General features: G+C 36.7%; 3 protein-coding genes across 6 annotated transcripts; 1 reads left to right on the top strand and 2 right to left on the bottom strand.

The window, feature by feature from the left end:
- Positions 1 to 506: 506 nt before the first annotated feature.
- polr1c (RNA polymerase I and III subunit C) lies at positions 507 to 4,550 on the bottom strand. Of its 2 annotated transcripts, none has more exons than XM_079473049.1 (9): positions 4,094 to 4,550; positions 3,810 to 3,881; positions 3,595 to 3,702; positions 2,208 to 2,340; positions 1,963 to 2,082; positions 1,646 to 1,798; positions 1,368 to 1,517; positions 1,166 to 1,282; positions 507 to 1,062 (listed from the first exon to the last, which is right to left on the bottom strand). In XM_079473049.1, the coding sequence occupies exons 1-9, from the start codon at positions 4,175 to 4,177 to the stop codon at positions 944 to 946; spliced, it is 1,056 nt and encodes a 351-aa protein (XP_079329175.1). In that variant the 5' UTR covers positions 4,178 to 4,550; the 3' UTR covers positions 507 to 943. The 2 variants fall into 2 exon arrangements, with proteins under 2 accessions (XP_079329175.1, XP_079329174.1); XM_079473048.1 differs by having other exon boundaries at positions 1,963 to 2,106; positions 4,094 to 4,316.
- On the top strand, positions 4,292 to 9,214 carry pcgf6 (polycomb group ring finger 6). 3 transcript variants are annotated; one of them, XR_013787570.1, is made up of 11 exons: positions 4,547 to 4,862; positions 4,996 to 5,095; positions 5,208 to 5,304; positions 5,570 to 5,625; positions 5,705 to 5,764; positions 5,861 to 5,987; positions 6,401 to 6,428; positions 6,563 to 6,661; positions 7,550 to 7,636; positions 8,188 to 8,463; positions 8,605 to 9,207. XR_013787570.1 is itself a non-coding variant. In XM_079473050.1 (10 exons), the coding sequence occupies exons 1-10, from the start codon at positions 4,743 to 4,745 to the stop codon at positions 8,233 to 8,235; spliced, it is 822 nt and encodes a 273-aa protein (XP_079329176.1). In that variant the 5' UTR covers positions 4,292 to 4,742; the 3' UTR covers positions 8,236 to 9,214. The 3 variants fall into 3 exon arrangements, 2 of the variants coding, with proteins under 2 accessions (XP_079329176.1, XP_079329177.1); XM_079473050.1 differs by having other exon boundaries at positions 4,292 to 4,862; positions 8,188 to 9,214; XM_079473051.1 differs by having other exon boundaries at positions 4,606 to 4,857; positions 4,994 to 5,095; positions 8,188 to 9,214.
- Positions 9,215 to 10,014: 800 nt separating this feature from the next.
- On the bottom strand, positions 10,015 to 12,634 carry inaa (internexin neuronal intermediate filament protein, alpha a). The gene is made up of 3 exons (XM_079473638.1): positions 11,558 to 12,634; positions 10,825 to 10,949; positions 10,015 to 10,698 (listed from the first exon to the last, which is right to left on the bottom strand). The coding sequence occupies exons 1-3, from the start codon at positions 12,617 to 12,619 to the stop codon at positions 10,455 to 10,457; spliced, it is 1,431 nt and encodes a 476-aa protein (XP_079329764.1). The 5' UTR covers positions 12,620 to 12,634; the 3' UTR covers positions 10,015 to 10,454.
- Between the last annotated feature and the right edge of the window lie 1,610 nt (positions 12,635 to 14,244).

Here is a 14,244-nt window from a genome sequence, read left to right on the forward strand (position 1 = left end):
TTTGTGTCCCACAGAAGAAAGTGATGAATAGGTTTTGAATAAACGATGACAGAATTTTTCTTGGGTGAAATATCCGTTTAAGATACAAAGCAAACCACAGACACGCCTTTAGTTTAATATTAATTGATAGGGCTGCAAATTCACTACAACAAAAGGTAAACGTCTCCGTAACGATGCATTATTTATTCTTCTTGCAAAACTAGATGATACAGCTAATTCATCTAAGTACATATCAGAAGACAGAATTGATCGCCTGTCACAATTGTCTCCAAGATGGAGCATTTGATTTCATTGATAAAGAGAAGAGCTGGCAGGAATAACAACACTGTTTGTCCTTCCTACTAGTGGAGGCTATGAGAACAGAACGTCAAAAAAAATTGAAAGAAATAGTCAATAATGATGATGACTGTTCACCGTAAGAATTTGTTGACAGTTATGACGGTCTTACGAATGACAATAAAAACTTTGGATGCTGACAACAAGCAGGAATAAAGGAAAAAAAATAGTAAAGTTTCATTGACAAGTTTATTTCGTCAATAACAAAGATTTTAATGCACATAGAAAAACAAACATGTCACCAAATGTCTGGTCAAATAAGAGATTTACAGCATTATTTGTATTAGTCAAAATTGACTAAAAATAAACTTGGGTTCATTCAGAAATAAGTTTTTGATGAGAAAATATCATATATATTTTTTTAGGAAAACACTTTCCAGTCTAAAGGATGCCTTAAGAACTGTTTGTGCAGGGGTGTTACCCCCTGCTAACGTTCAATTTTTGAGTAGCATGTTGTGATGGAATTGATATTAATTCACACAAAGGAAATCTTTCAGTCAAAGCTTTGGAATAAAAGCTATGTACAATTTAAGGAAACCAATCACACAATTTAATTCCATAGATATGCAGTCCTGTTCAGAGTGTGACTGGCCTTATTTTCCTCTTTCTACTCCTTGTCTGTGGCATCAAGTGCTGCGAGAAACTTATTGCACTTTCCAATGAGGACTTTAATGGACTCACTAACCAGGACTTCAGGAGGCAGAATCCCCGTTGACTCCACTGAGACTGAGGAGAGAACACAGTAAGAAACTGTCATTTATAACATCACTATTAAATCCCAAACAACACTGCATTGTACTGTATGCAACACCCTTTATTTTGAACATACATATGAAATGATCCCGCACTCTTCCGAGTTTCACCACGTTCTTCAAGTCCTCGTGTCGGAGAACTTCTCTGCTGCATGTGTCCAAACGACTGTTAACAACCTTTGCCACTTGCTTTCCTAAAATTCATGAGTAGATGAATACCACAACATATGAAGTACCAAATATTAAGACTACTTGTAAATTAAATGTGGACATTCATACCATTAACATTGACAAGTTCAATAACTCCAGGTGAGAAGCAGCGCTGCAACCTCTCTGCCTTTTCCCCCTCAATGGTTTCTAGTAATGTGATTTCAGGAAGAAGTCTGTAACTTGCAGTGGCCACTGGAGAAAACTTGGCATGATCTTTGCCTGTGAGGTGCCAATAGAAAGTATTTCATTGTTTTGTAGTTAAACAACATTTAATCCTTATTTAAAAAAAGACTATTCGGCTCTCATACAAAAAAATGTACCATAAAAAACCTCTGATATTAGTATACCTATGCCTTTGACACAGTGCATGACTATATCAAGTTCGTGTCCTGGTCGGAGCTGTGCCAGGAGAATGTCATCATGCACAGGGCCAATCTTGGCATCTGCAAACACATCGGCCTGGTTTCCGACTGGGACCCACTTAATGTCACCGGAGTACACTGAAACCAAACACAAGAGGTCAACATAATACTTTAAACACTACAGATATATCTGAAAGGTAGTATAAAACTCACTGACTTGATTCCTACCGTTCACAGTATTAAGATGGATTGTTATGCAAGTTGTGTGAAAGTGACATGACTGAATTATAAAGTAAACTCACCCATGTGATTAAGATATAATTCCTTGGGATCCGATGAATCTTTAGGTGCTCTAGGATTCCGGGAGCATTTTACCTTCAGCTCAAGCTGAATTGTGTCAATTTCTGTGCCTTCTTGATCCTCTGATAAAGAAACACCAGTTTGTGCTGGCAGTTATGTAATGGTATACATTTTCTTACAGCTGAACACAGTTAATATTTAAAAAATATATATATTCATGTTGATGGTGCTTGCTTTATGTTCTCACCTGGATTCCTGTATTCAAAAAGACGAGGATCTGCTTTAATGGGCACAAGACCAAGTCTTTGGGCCAAAATCTCATCCTGAATAATGGATGTGTTGTTGTAAATGAACGCCTTTTCAATTGCCATTGTTGGTACCTGAATTGGCAAATGAGATTAGACAAATTTATTAAACAATAAAGATTTTATCACCAGGTAAATATATATATAATTGCGATTACCTCAAAAACAGCTACATGACTATTTGTCATACGAATAACTTGTATTAATAATTCTCTGAGAAGTTTCATTTTTGAAATAATGTTCTGTATAAGAATATTTCCCATTAAAGGAAAAAAGATGATATTTCCATCCTTTATTTAAAGCCACAATATGTAAATTTGGACCGCAAGATGGTACACTTTTGAAACAATAACAAAAGACGAAGCTAAATGACGTTATGTAGGAGAATGGAATTATGAGACACGTCGTTTTCACCATCCGGAGGCGTATGGAGGTGGCTCATCATGCTCAAGGATGAGGTAATGAATTTATTTTATTTTATGTCATCGTAATGAATTAGCTTACAAGAAACGTGGAAAGTAATGCTAAGTTAGCCCACATATTATATTGGACTTTGTCAATTGATTGGTAGCGTAATGCTACACAGTTTTAACATGTTTAAAACAGTCATACAGTCGACGTGTTTACGCTTTTTTGGGTTTCCTTCACTCGCCAAAGAGTAATCGTGATCCATAATAAAAGAACAAGAGATGCTGCATCCCAGATGCTGTATAACCACTTCCACATTTACGTGTTGCTGTAGTTTCTCCAACTGGAAACTGAGGGTATTGCGGAGCACCGGATATTAAGTCACTGATATGCGACAAATACAAGAGAGACAAGGGATTTAAATAGGAATTTATCTGATTTGCACATTCTTGGAAATCTTTTTTGGGATAATGTAAGTACACAACTGCATGATATATATCAGACTGTGCAAGTGATTTTTGGATATTTCATAAAATTCTTCCATATTGTGGCTTTAAGGAGAGTTACACTCCAGTAAACACATTTACACAATATAACCTGCTATTCAACAACTCTGCAGATGTTAACATAAAACCATTTAAAAGAAACATCAAATGCAAAAGGATAATGATGGTGGAATTTTAATTTGGAAAACACTTAGTTAAATAATTATTGAAGAGTAAATAATCAAATATTAATTATAAATATCATTAATAATATTAATGTAAACAACAATCACGGAATTTACATAATATACAAATATTTCAAAATATACAATATACACGATAAAAAAACACAACTCCGTGCAACTGGCACGGTCTTCTGTAGCCACATGAACCCTATAATAGCATAAGTTGATATTGGTGACCTCATGGACCTTACCTCAGCAAGTAAAATACGCCGAAAAGCGTTTGCAATTGCAGCGTCTATTCCAATCATATCAAATTCCAGTGTGGTTTCATCGGAATGTATAATATTAATTTTGAAATTCTGCAGGGGACAAATAGAAAACTGGTTACACCAATTAGGCATTACATTAATTAACAACGAAGATATTCGTTGCAATGAATGTAAAATCCTTTAAATGTCGCACACACCTCTTTAAACTTTTTCAGGTCCCACATGTCATCGTAACCAGGATAATTTCCAGGAAAATCGGTAGTATGGACCTGAATATGGTTGAATTACAATAACAGTTATAAACGTTGATAACTGGAATACACTCTAATATAGAAGTTTACATAAAACGTGAAATCTGTACAGTGAAACTGCGTGACATGTGCACCCGCATAATATGAAATTGCAAATGTTTAATCTCCTATACATATATGTCCACAAAAGCACACAACAAACCACATGTCATTTTCTCAAACTAACTTACATTTTTTACGCCAAATTCACCCAATATTACTCGATCCCGAATTTCATCCACGTTGCCCCTGGACGCCGCCATGTTTAATGTCATGCCTCACTTGCGCCAGTAGAGAGCAGAAACACACAAACACTGCCAAAACAAAAGTTTCTGACTTTGCTGACTTTGTTCTGGCTATACATACATGCTTACAAGTAGACATGCGCAGCTGGTTTTGAAGGACCATTTCTGCAAAAACAATCAGTAAATGCAGGCCAATTATATAAATTTGTGCTTTTTTTACTCTTTCTTTGTACTGTTTGTTAGTTTTTAAATGCATGTGTTTATTTGAGCGTTTACTTTTAAAACTCTTGGTCTCAGTAGTTTATTTATTTATCCATCCTATTTTCTCAAGTTTTAGTATCCTTAAAATGTTTGGACTTTTATTCTAGTCAAGTTAAAGTGCTCACTGATTCACTGGTTGAGCGCAGGGACTTTTATTTTATACGCATTAAAACTGCTTACTGAGTGTCACGCGCGAACCTCGACGCGTACAGAAGTGTTGCAGAAGTTGTATCTGAAACAAACACTTCGTTATCCAGTTTTTGCAAAACACCATAGAAGACACCGGATAGGCACTCTTCGTTGTGTATGCGTTTGAACCGCATTTGCGTGGATTATGGACGAAACAGTAGAGAAAGGTGCAGTCGATGGATCTGCGCGCGGGTCAACAAGCATTTCCTACCGTGAAGACGAACACACTGACCACAGTGAGAGAGATCATGACGACGACGACGAGGTACGACACTAAATCAAGTTTGTTCAACATTGTTATTACACAAAATTAAAATTTACCATTGGGTTTCTATATTTATGAATGAAGATGGCCTTGCATACTAAACGTTGACATAATTCTTTCTTTTTGTGCAAAGCGTTCCCTGCCCCTCAGGGAACTGTATCCGTATATTCGCTGTGCCCTTTGCAATGGGTTTTTCATTGACGCAACCACCATTACAGAGTGTCTTCATACCTGTAAGTCTTAATTATTTATTTTCATACTCATTAATAATTTAGTCATATCTTACGTTAATTGTTTTGCATTACACCAGTTTTTCTGATTTTCATTCTCTTTCCACTCTCACAGTTTGTAAGAGCTGCATAGTAAAGCACTTTTTCTACAGCAACAGGTGTCCGAACTGTGCAATTGTCGTTCACCAGACACAGTCATTGTACAACATAAGGTATCCTTGTTTCTTTATTTCTTCTTTTTTCTTGACTTCTTCTGCATTTTTATGATGAAAACCCTACTGTTGTTGCTTACAAATTTAGGACTAGAGATTTACTCTACTTGTTATTGTCAGGACACTCCCGTTTGTGTAATTGCGGGCACCATGAACAGTAATAGCCTCCCATATGCCCCAAGGGTCCTTAGGGATTCTTATGTTCTGTGGTGTATTGTTTAAGATTGGTTGTTAAGGAGTCAAGTTATCTTTGTGTTTCTTTTAGACCTGATAGACAATTACAAGACATTGTTTTTAAAATGGTTCCATATTTGGAAGAAGGTAAGCAGCATTTTATTGGTTGGCTCATTGGTTGTGCACAGTCTGTCCTTTGAGTAATTTTGGATTTTTGTGTTTCTAGATGAAAGGTCACGGATATGTGAATTTTATAAAAACAGAGGACTTGAAGTTCCAAAGCCAGGTTTGTGAATATACTGTATGCTTTTCAGTTCATAAAACAAATTGAGTGGTGCTGTGAGAGATTAAGATTTCATGATGCACTTCTCTTTTACCCCAGTGGCAGTGACAGCGCCAGCCATAGGCACCGTCAAGCTGCCCCCGAGACAGAGGAGAGACATGCTGCTTCCGTCTGTTTTTACTATCCCTTCAGAGCTGGATATGTCTCTGATGCTGGAGTTTTTGGGGTCAGTAATGTATTTGCACATTTATTAGTAACTTTCAGTTACCAGTGCTCGATGACAACCTTTTAAGTTTGCTTCAGTTGCTCCAATTTGAAACTTAAAACATTTAATGATTTCTTATCCAAATACTGCTGTAAAGTTTTTTCTTTCTGTTTGTACTTAAATGTTTTACTTGATAATATTTTAAATATGTGATATCACGAGAGCTGTTATTTGTATACTTTCTGAACGGCAAGTAGGTCATGTGCACCACAAGATGGAGCCTATCCATTTAAAACCAGAGCGTTGTTCTATTTTCTTGGTTAATTGAACTGATTATGCATAATTGTAAAATACTACCTGTGTATTTGTTTTGTTTTTTTGCAAATAAGAGAGATGTGATCTGTTCTACTAAATAAATATTGTTGTTTTTCCAGAGCTGAAGAGGGCATTGCAAATTATAAGGTAACGTTAACATTTTATTGTTTTCTTGCACAGTATAAATAAGTTATATTTTGTGTAGAATTTAAATAATAATTGTGATGTAGTCACACTCTATTTTTCTATTTTAATAATCAAATTTTTTGTTCACTTTCAAGCCTCTCGAAAGGAAGTATGTTCGTGTTTCAGGAGAAGCAACAATCCATCATGTCGAGGTCTTTATCCGGAGAAAGATGGAGCTAAGCCCAAATTACAAGGTGAAACACAAGGACATGTGTTTTATTTCCCTTTATTTTACCCACTCTTGCGTACATTTTGTATTGTAAAACATCTCTCCAGACACCAAAGATGATGTTGCAAGTGTTAAACAGGTTGTTTTTTACACCAGAGGCATAAATGCTAATCTTAGGTGGCCAGCTCTTTCAGAGGTCTGAGAGTGGCTGAAGATGTGTCAGGGGAACACACAATAATTCAAACTGACAGGGCTGGAAAAATGTATCAGACTGTCCTTGCACGGAAGAAAGATAGATATGCTCAGTCAAGCATGAAAATAACCGTCTGCAGACAGCTGCGTCTGGTTAAAAGAGTCTCTTCCAGTTTAATGCTGTGGTCTTCCAAATATACCATATGGACAAATGCAGGTTGCACGTTGTAAGGCTAAACAGTCGTACCTGGATTACTGGCTTAAGATACTTTCCTGGCACCTGATCACTCTTGATTAGCAAAACCTGTCTGGCCAAGCGAGGAAACCTTTAGTGGTGGGGAAATCTTGAGAAGAATTTGTGAAGTCTGGGAGATGGGAAGTGGTTAACAGTGCTCTACTAGGCTCTAAAAAATGCGTAATGATGTTGAGAATATGATAGAAGCTGTATTTTTAGTACATTTGGATGCTTAAAGTGCTTTCTATCTAACATTTTCGGGTCAGTTTGGGAAAAGCTTACCTTATTCTATATGTGCTTTAACTATAAAATTGGTTAAAATGCCCATCTCTAATAGTATTTGTCTTTTGCAATGTCTTTTGCATTGGCGGGCATCACAAAGTTGTATGTATATATATAAATGGAATAAGCATATATGTCATCTTCTTTATTTGAACAATAGAGTTATTTTGTGGCATCCAAGTGAATTGTTTACTACATTGGCAGGTGGATGTTGTATGTGGGGAGCATCTCCTTGAGCACTGCCAGTCTTTGAGAGAAGTATGTAACACCCTGGGAAAACATGCATTACAGGTGGGTACCTGACAAAACAGTCACATTAGCGCAGTTATTTTTCGCCCTTTAAATTGATAAGGATATAGTTTATGATCTTCTCCATATGAACTTGTAAACATGTGCATATAAACATAGGCTACAAAACATAGATACAGAAATAATGGTAACTGTAACCGCGTGATGTTTGAGAGAGATCCGACCCCAGCCTGAAGTAAGCTTATAAGTGTGAACTACAGGCGCCTCATCTAGTTTTCTATCTCACTCTTCACACAGCATTACATTAGAGCCTTACCTGCAGCCTCAAGTGTTAATAGCTCTAAATATAGCATTCACAGAAGACTCCTCACTGTGGTTTTATTTGTGTGAAGGATTTTGGTTTACAACATTTAAATGAGATCTTTATTTAGCATATTTGTTGTGTGAGTAAAGACAGGCCAGGTTCTGAACATTATGTTCAGGGAATTTGTTTTATATTTTCTTCTTGATTCAACAGATTTAAACATATGGTTATGAGTATTAATCAAGTTATTGATACATCGATATTTACATGTATTATTTTTCTCTTTCAGGATGGGATGTTGGTTCTGCATTTTGGGCTTGTGCTGCCAGCTCAGTGAGAGAAGCTACAAAATAGACCAATTACTGTAAAATAAACTCTGAACCAGGGTGCACAGCGATTTCATAAGGAGGGCTAAACTGAACTTTAAAGGGATAGTTCACCCAAATAAATTAATTCTGTCATGAATTACTCACACTCTAGCTGGTCCAAATCTCAATAAATGTATTTATGCTGATGAATACAGAGAAAGATATTTGAACAAATGCTTGTAACCAAACAGTTATTGGTCTCTATTGACTACCATAGGAGAAATTACAATGGTAGTCAAAAGTGCCCCATAACGATTTTCTGTCCTTCCTTTAATTTAAATATAATACTTTGTGTTAAACAGAATAAAACAATTAAGTAATTGTTCCAACTATGGTAGTCAATGGGGTCCAAGAACTGTTTGGTTACATGCATTTGTCTGAATGTGTTCATTAGAACAAAGAAATTTATACAGATTTGGAACTTGGAAAAGGTGAGTAAATGGAGACAGAATTTTTATTCTAAGGTGACCTATCCCTTTAAAAAGATTATTCTATGCAAAAATTATTTGTACTTACAGCTCTCAGATTACTTAAAGCTTTAAAAACTAAATAAAAAAATACCAGCATTGTTTCAGCAAATGCACCGATAAACTTCAGTACTGTAATGAAATATTTACACTAAACACTGGCTGATAGAACAAATAACTTTAGTTTACAAATTCATTACTTTTCTATAAATTATGTTTTATGCTTCTGCAGATAATCTTTTCATAGTCTCATAAGACTACTGTTTGGGGTGCATTATTACTGTCCACAATGTCACAGTAGTGGAAATGAGTTATTAGTTTACTCTAATTATCTGAAAAAAAAATTAATGATTTATTTAGTTGTCTTTTTTACCCTTCAACTGTGATTTGTGGGTTACTTTACTCTGGGTTTCCAGGTCTCTTGTGATTTTGTATGATTGTTACAGAATTTTTGAATAATTAAAAAAATGCCTTAAAAAGGTGTCTTGCGTCCTTTTTTTTTGAAGAGCAACGATGTGAGTAAATGGAGGTTTGTCCTTGTTGGTTATTTGTATGATTTATTTAAGGTCGATCCATTTTCATTCACACATCTTTTAAGTTTTGAAAAAAAATGTGTAACTATGCCCCACATCAGTTTACTGTAGTGTGTTCTTGTGAAGCTATTATTGTCCACACTAAAAAATGTATTTGCCTAAATGTTATGAAACGTTAATCGTTTCATGCAAAACTAATCACCTCTAGGAGGTTCGTTTTGCAAAAGCCATTATCATTAAATGCTCTAGAGAAAGGTTTCCTAAAAGAATAAAGGGAGGGGTCTGCTTAAAACCCAGGGGGAAACAAGAGACTAGAGAGAATGGTTTCCAAGGGAACCGCCTCCACTACAACTCCATCAAATGAATGTGCTTCAACAATATTTAGTACAATGTAGTTAAAAACCTGTTCTTATTTTAGAGCGTCAGAGCTTTAATTTAACTGTCATTCAGAACAGCACATGGCAAAAGCTGTGAGTAGAGACAGGGAATAATCAAAGATATTTAAATTCTCGTTGTGTGTGAAGAGAAAGAGAATCTATTAACATTCAAACAGAAGGTCACTTCAAAAAGAGTAAATCCACTTCTGATAAATAGAGGTATTGTCAGTTGTTAAAGTATATTGTGAATAAAGACTCAAACAATGATTGAAAAATTAGAGTACCTAGAGATATAAATGCATTTTATGTATGATAAACATTTGTTGATGTTGGAGAGAGTGGTTTCTAAATAAAAACAGCAAGACAAATATGAATATTCATGAGATTTTAATTACTGCCGTTTGTGTGGTTAAGGCATACATGTGGTACAGTTGATGTAAAATTTAATAATTTTGGTCCCTTGCCATAATGCTCCAAACAAGCATGCTATCTAAAATGATTAAATACATGTTTTTGTGTATCTCACTCATCTTTCCACATTAAGGTTTATGGTCATTAACAGTGCTAAAGCAGTGTTATCCCTAAAGCTACAGTAAAATAATATGGAAAACATATCTAAAGCAATAGTTTGGGAATGTGAAACCAACATTCTAGATATTTTAAACATTGTCTCAGTAACATTAAAGTGTTCTACCATAAACAACTAATGGCAGTGTTTACTGTGTCAAACATTAAGACTGACATCACACAATAATAAACAGGTTTCTTATAAGAGAACACAACTAAATATAACATAATCTATAGCTGCATTCTATTTGGAATTGACATCAGCAACATCACTTTTTTCTGTCTTCTTAATGACAGCTGTTTCCTCAGTATTTTCATCTCTCTTAGCAGCTGCTTTAGATTTAGGCTGTATCTCTTCTTCTCTCTCTTTCTTGGGATTGCGAGTTGAGGAAGAAATGGAGTGACTCTGATACCCGTAACTAATGCTGGGTGCGCTGGAGAAAAGGACCCCAGAACTGAAGTGGGTTTCTTCACCCTCCAGTAGTTTCCTGTGAGGATATTAAGTAAGATTGTTTAAAAGTTATTTTATAAAGTCATACAGTGACATTCAACACAATTAATTGTCTATGAATATTTAACATGGTAACACCAAACAAAATGTATTTGTAGTCTACCTGTATGCTGCAATTTCAATGTCGAGCGCCATCTTGACATTCAGAAGGTCCTGGTACTCTCTGAGGTGATGAGCCATTTCATTCTTTGTGTTTCTAAGCTCGAGGTCCAGCTGCCCAATTGTTTCCTGGTAAATTGCATTGAGAATAGTTGTTATTTTAACACCAGCCTTCTCCTTACATACACTTACATAAAACCAAGTTATCTTAAGAAATGGTTTACATTAAGAAATTTAGAACATAATGTATGCACATAAATTAGACTGACTTGGTTAAAAAGGCTGATCACTTATACACTGAATCTCTCAGCAGGAGGTTCAGAGACGCTAATCTAATTTACAGTCTTACTTTCTTCACTTTTTGGTGAAATAGATAATTCTGAAATGCGTATGGTATTTTAGACAGTGCTACTACATGATCACATTAAGTTTTCAGTTAAATCAATGTAAACATGAAATTAAAATATCTTTGAGGCCTTTGTCACCAAGTGACCATGACCTTGCACAAGCCAAAATCCTCTTTATGAAGAGACTCTTAGTGGAATTAACCTCGGCCAACTCCTGCGCATTAGTTCAGCACCATGGACAGAGCCCGCAGAGAAACCATTGAGCTCATTTAACTTATAAAAACGCGATGAATTATGTGTAAAAGTGATTAGGCAAGTGTACATGATCAAAGTAAACACATCCAGTCACAATAATAAAAAAAATGTATCACTAAGTTGAATAAAGCCAACCTGACAACCTGCGACCTCGGTATTGTGCGCATCTTCCATCTCACTGATCTGTCGTTCAAGTGATTCGTTTGTTCCTCTCAGTGTTTCAATTTCGATGGTTTTCGACTGCAGTTGTCTTCTGTAGTCATTGATCTCCTCCCTTGTGGCTCTCATAGCCTCGCTGGTTTTAGTGGCTTGGTCATTCAGACTGGCAAACTTTGATTTGTACCATTCTTCGGCGGACTGTTGGTTTTTAGACGCAATGACTTCGTACTGGCCACGGATCTCTTTAAGGGCAGAGGTGAGATCGGGCTTAGACATCTCCACTTCCACAGATATCTGGGCTGCCTGGATCATACTTGTCAAATCCGCCACCTCTTCGTCATGCACCTTCCTCAGAAAATTGATCTCGTCCAAGAGGGACTCAAGTTTTCTCTCCAGGTCCACTCGCACCATCGTGGCATCATCCACATCCTTTTTGTACGACCTGAGAGTCTGCTCGGCCTCTTCTCGTGCTCTGATCTCGTCCTCGAACTTGCCTCGCAGTTTATGCAAGTCTTCCTCTATGCTGTCTCGTTCAATAAGAATATGGGACTTTTCACTGCTCACTTCATCCAGCTGGGCTCGCAGATCTCTGATCTCCTGCTGATAGAGTTCAGCAAGTCTAGACGGCTCGTTCTGCCTCTGGCGCAGACTCATAAGTTCGGTTTCCAGAACTGTATTGTGCTGCTCCAGATTGCGCACTTTGTCAATAAACATTGCGAAACGGTCATTGAGACCCTGCAGTTGTTCCTTTTCATTGGTTCGAATGATTTTGAACTCGTTGTTTACCACGGATGCTTGCGAGAAGTCCACGGTGTCGAAATGAACCGGGGAGAAAGAAGACGACCGGCCGGATCTCTTGTAGTACGCCGGAGGAGATGCGCTGCTGCGGGATACCAACTGAGACTTGAAACCGCTGGAAGACACGGAACTCCGTGAAGAGACATTGCTCATTCTAGACGGGGAACCCGCAAAGCGAGGGCTTTCCCCAAATATCCTTCTGTAGGATGAGGACGTGTACTGGTTCGACCCGTAGCTCATCTTTGAAGTAACCAAGTGAGTCTAAAAATGGGTGTGCTTCTCATTATATACCCAGCGGACGGTCCCATTCAACGGCGTGTACAACATGTTCCCTCTGGTGGTGACAATCTAGATTATGATAATATTCACATAGCAAACATTGATTTATATGCTAATAGGGTTCACAATTAATTTATACAACAAGTAGTTTGCAGATTTTCTGATGCATTTTAAACAGCTTGTGTAGATGGAACTGTCCGGGTTTGCGCAGTGCTGCATGACCCCCGAACTTCAACAGTTTAATTGATTTAGTCATGATGTAACGTCTTAAGTTCTGGAGTTCTTTATGGCTTTATAGTAGGCCTATTCTTAAAATACACTTTCCGTACCAATTTCAGTTGGTCACAAAGCCAAAATTATGAGACAGAACGTTTACATCAACTCAAACATCTCATTACGCTATTTTAAAATGTAATTTGTATTATTTGTATAGTTTATTTTCTAGACTTGAGTATCATGAAGTTTTTATTATCTCTTCAAAGTGGTATAGAATGAATTATGTAACATTCTGTTCAAATAATTTCAAATATTTACATTTCAATTTGGTAGACGCTTTTATCCAAAGCGACTAAGAATGAGGTAAACAATGGAAGGAATTGGAAGAACATAAGGACAACTAAAAGCATAAGCGCAGTACAACTGGCCTCATATAGCCTACCACATTATACAACGTTTTAAATATTTTTTAATGATAGAAAGAGTAGAAAGGATATAGAAGTCAGGTGCTGACGGAAGAGATGTGTTTTCAGCCAATTCTTAAAGATGGCTACCCAGCTGACAATTCAACGTTGAAATAACAACTGACATTAGGCCTATTTCAACCATATTTCAACGTTGAAGGTCGGTCATATGCCGGCTGGGTACATTTATATTTATACGTTTTTTTATAAACAGATGTTTTATACCAATTATCGATATTGGTAATTGTTTTCATCTTATAATAAAGTACAAACGACTGCTGCAGAAATCCTTACAAATAGGCCTACAATTACCTAAAAACGTATTTTTTATGCAAATAGGCTACGTGTAGGCCTATATGTAAATCAGATTTCCTCCACTCTCCTCCTGCAGTGAGAAGTGTTTCATTACTATCACATTTAATTTCACTTGAGCTCATTTAAATATTTTAAGTATAGTCTTTTGATATAAACAGACAGATATAAATCTTAACCGACTTGTTAGAAACTCCGGAAACATGGTGAACAGTTGACAACCAGTAGATGGCAACATTTCTCTTCTAATGTGAACCTTCTTCTCGCAGTTTTGGTTGACCATTGATTTCTGATCATTAATCGGATCAAATGAAGTATTTCAAGAATGCAACAGAAACAACCATGTGTCAGTAAATATTGTCTCACTGTTATAGTGGATTCACACGGTATGCGGTAGTCGCATGTCCAGTTTATCAAGAGAAACATGCGGTAAGCGGTAAAATGCTGGCCGCTTCGTTGGCGGAGCAGCGGTGCTCGTGCATCCCAAATCATGCAGCTTTCAAGGGACACGGCTCTTTGCCGCATGCGCAGCTGAATATTTTTTTTAATCTTTTTGTGAAAGGCAGCGGCAGCCACATCGACTTTAATGCAGCT

This window comes from Barbatula barbatula, assembly GCF_947034865.1.
Source record: "Barbatula barbatula genome assembly, chromosome: 14".
NCBI lineage: Eukaryota > Metazoa > Chordata > Actinopteri > Cypriniformes > Nemacheilidae > Barbatula > Barbatula barbatula.

Coding starts and splice junctions, on each gene's coding strand:
- polr1c (XM_079473048.1), bottom strand. CDS start 4,177: ATGACATTAAACATGGCGGCGTCCAGGGGCAACGTGGATGAAATTCGG. Junction 3,703..3,809: donor ACCTGAAAAAGTTTAAAGAG/GTGTGTGCGACA, acceptor TGTCCCCTGCAG/AATTTCAAAATTAATATTAT. Junction 1,518..1,645: donor GCACTGTGTCAAAGGCATAG/GTATACTAATAT, acceptor GGCACCTCACAG/GCAAAGATCATGCCAAGTTT.
- pcgf6 (XM_079473050.1), top strand. CDS start 4,743: ATGGACGAAACAGTAGAGAAAGGTGCAGTCGATGGATCTGCGCGCGGG. Junction 4,863..4,995: donor ATCATGACGACGACGACGAG/GTACGACACTAA, acceptor TTTTGTGCAAAG/CGTTCCCTGCCCCTCAGGGA. Junction 6,662..7,549: donor AGCTAAGCCCAAATTACAAG/GTGAAACACAAG, acceptor CTACATTGGCAG/GTGGATGTTGTATGTGGGGA.
- inaa (XM_079473638.1), bottom strand. CDS start 12,619: ATGAGCTACGGGTCGAACCAGTACACGTCCTCATCCTACAGAAGGATA. Junction 10,950..11,557: donor CCGAGGTCGCAGGTTGTCAG/GTTGGCTTTATT, acceptor GCAATTTACCAG/GAAACAATTGGGCAGCTGGA. Junction 10,699..10,824: donor ATTGAAATTGCAGCATACAG/GTAGACTACAAA, acceptor ATATCCTCACAG/GAAACTACTGGAGGGTGAAG.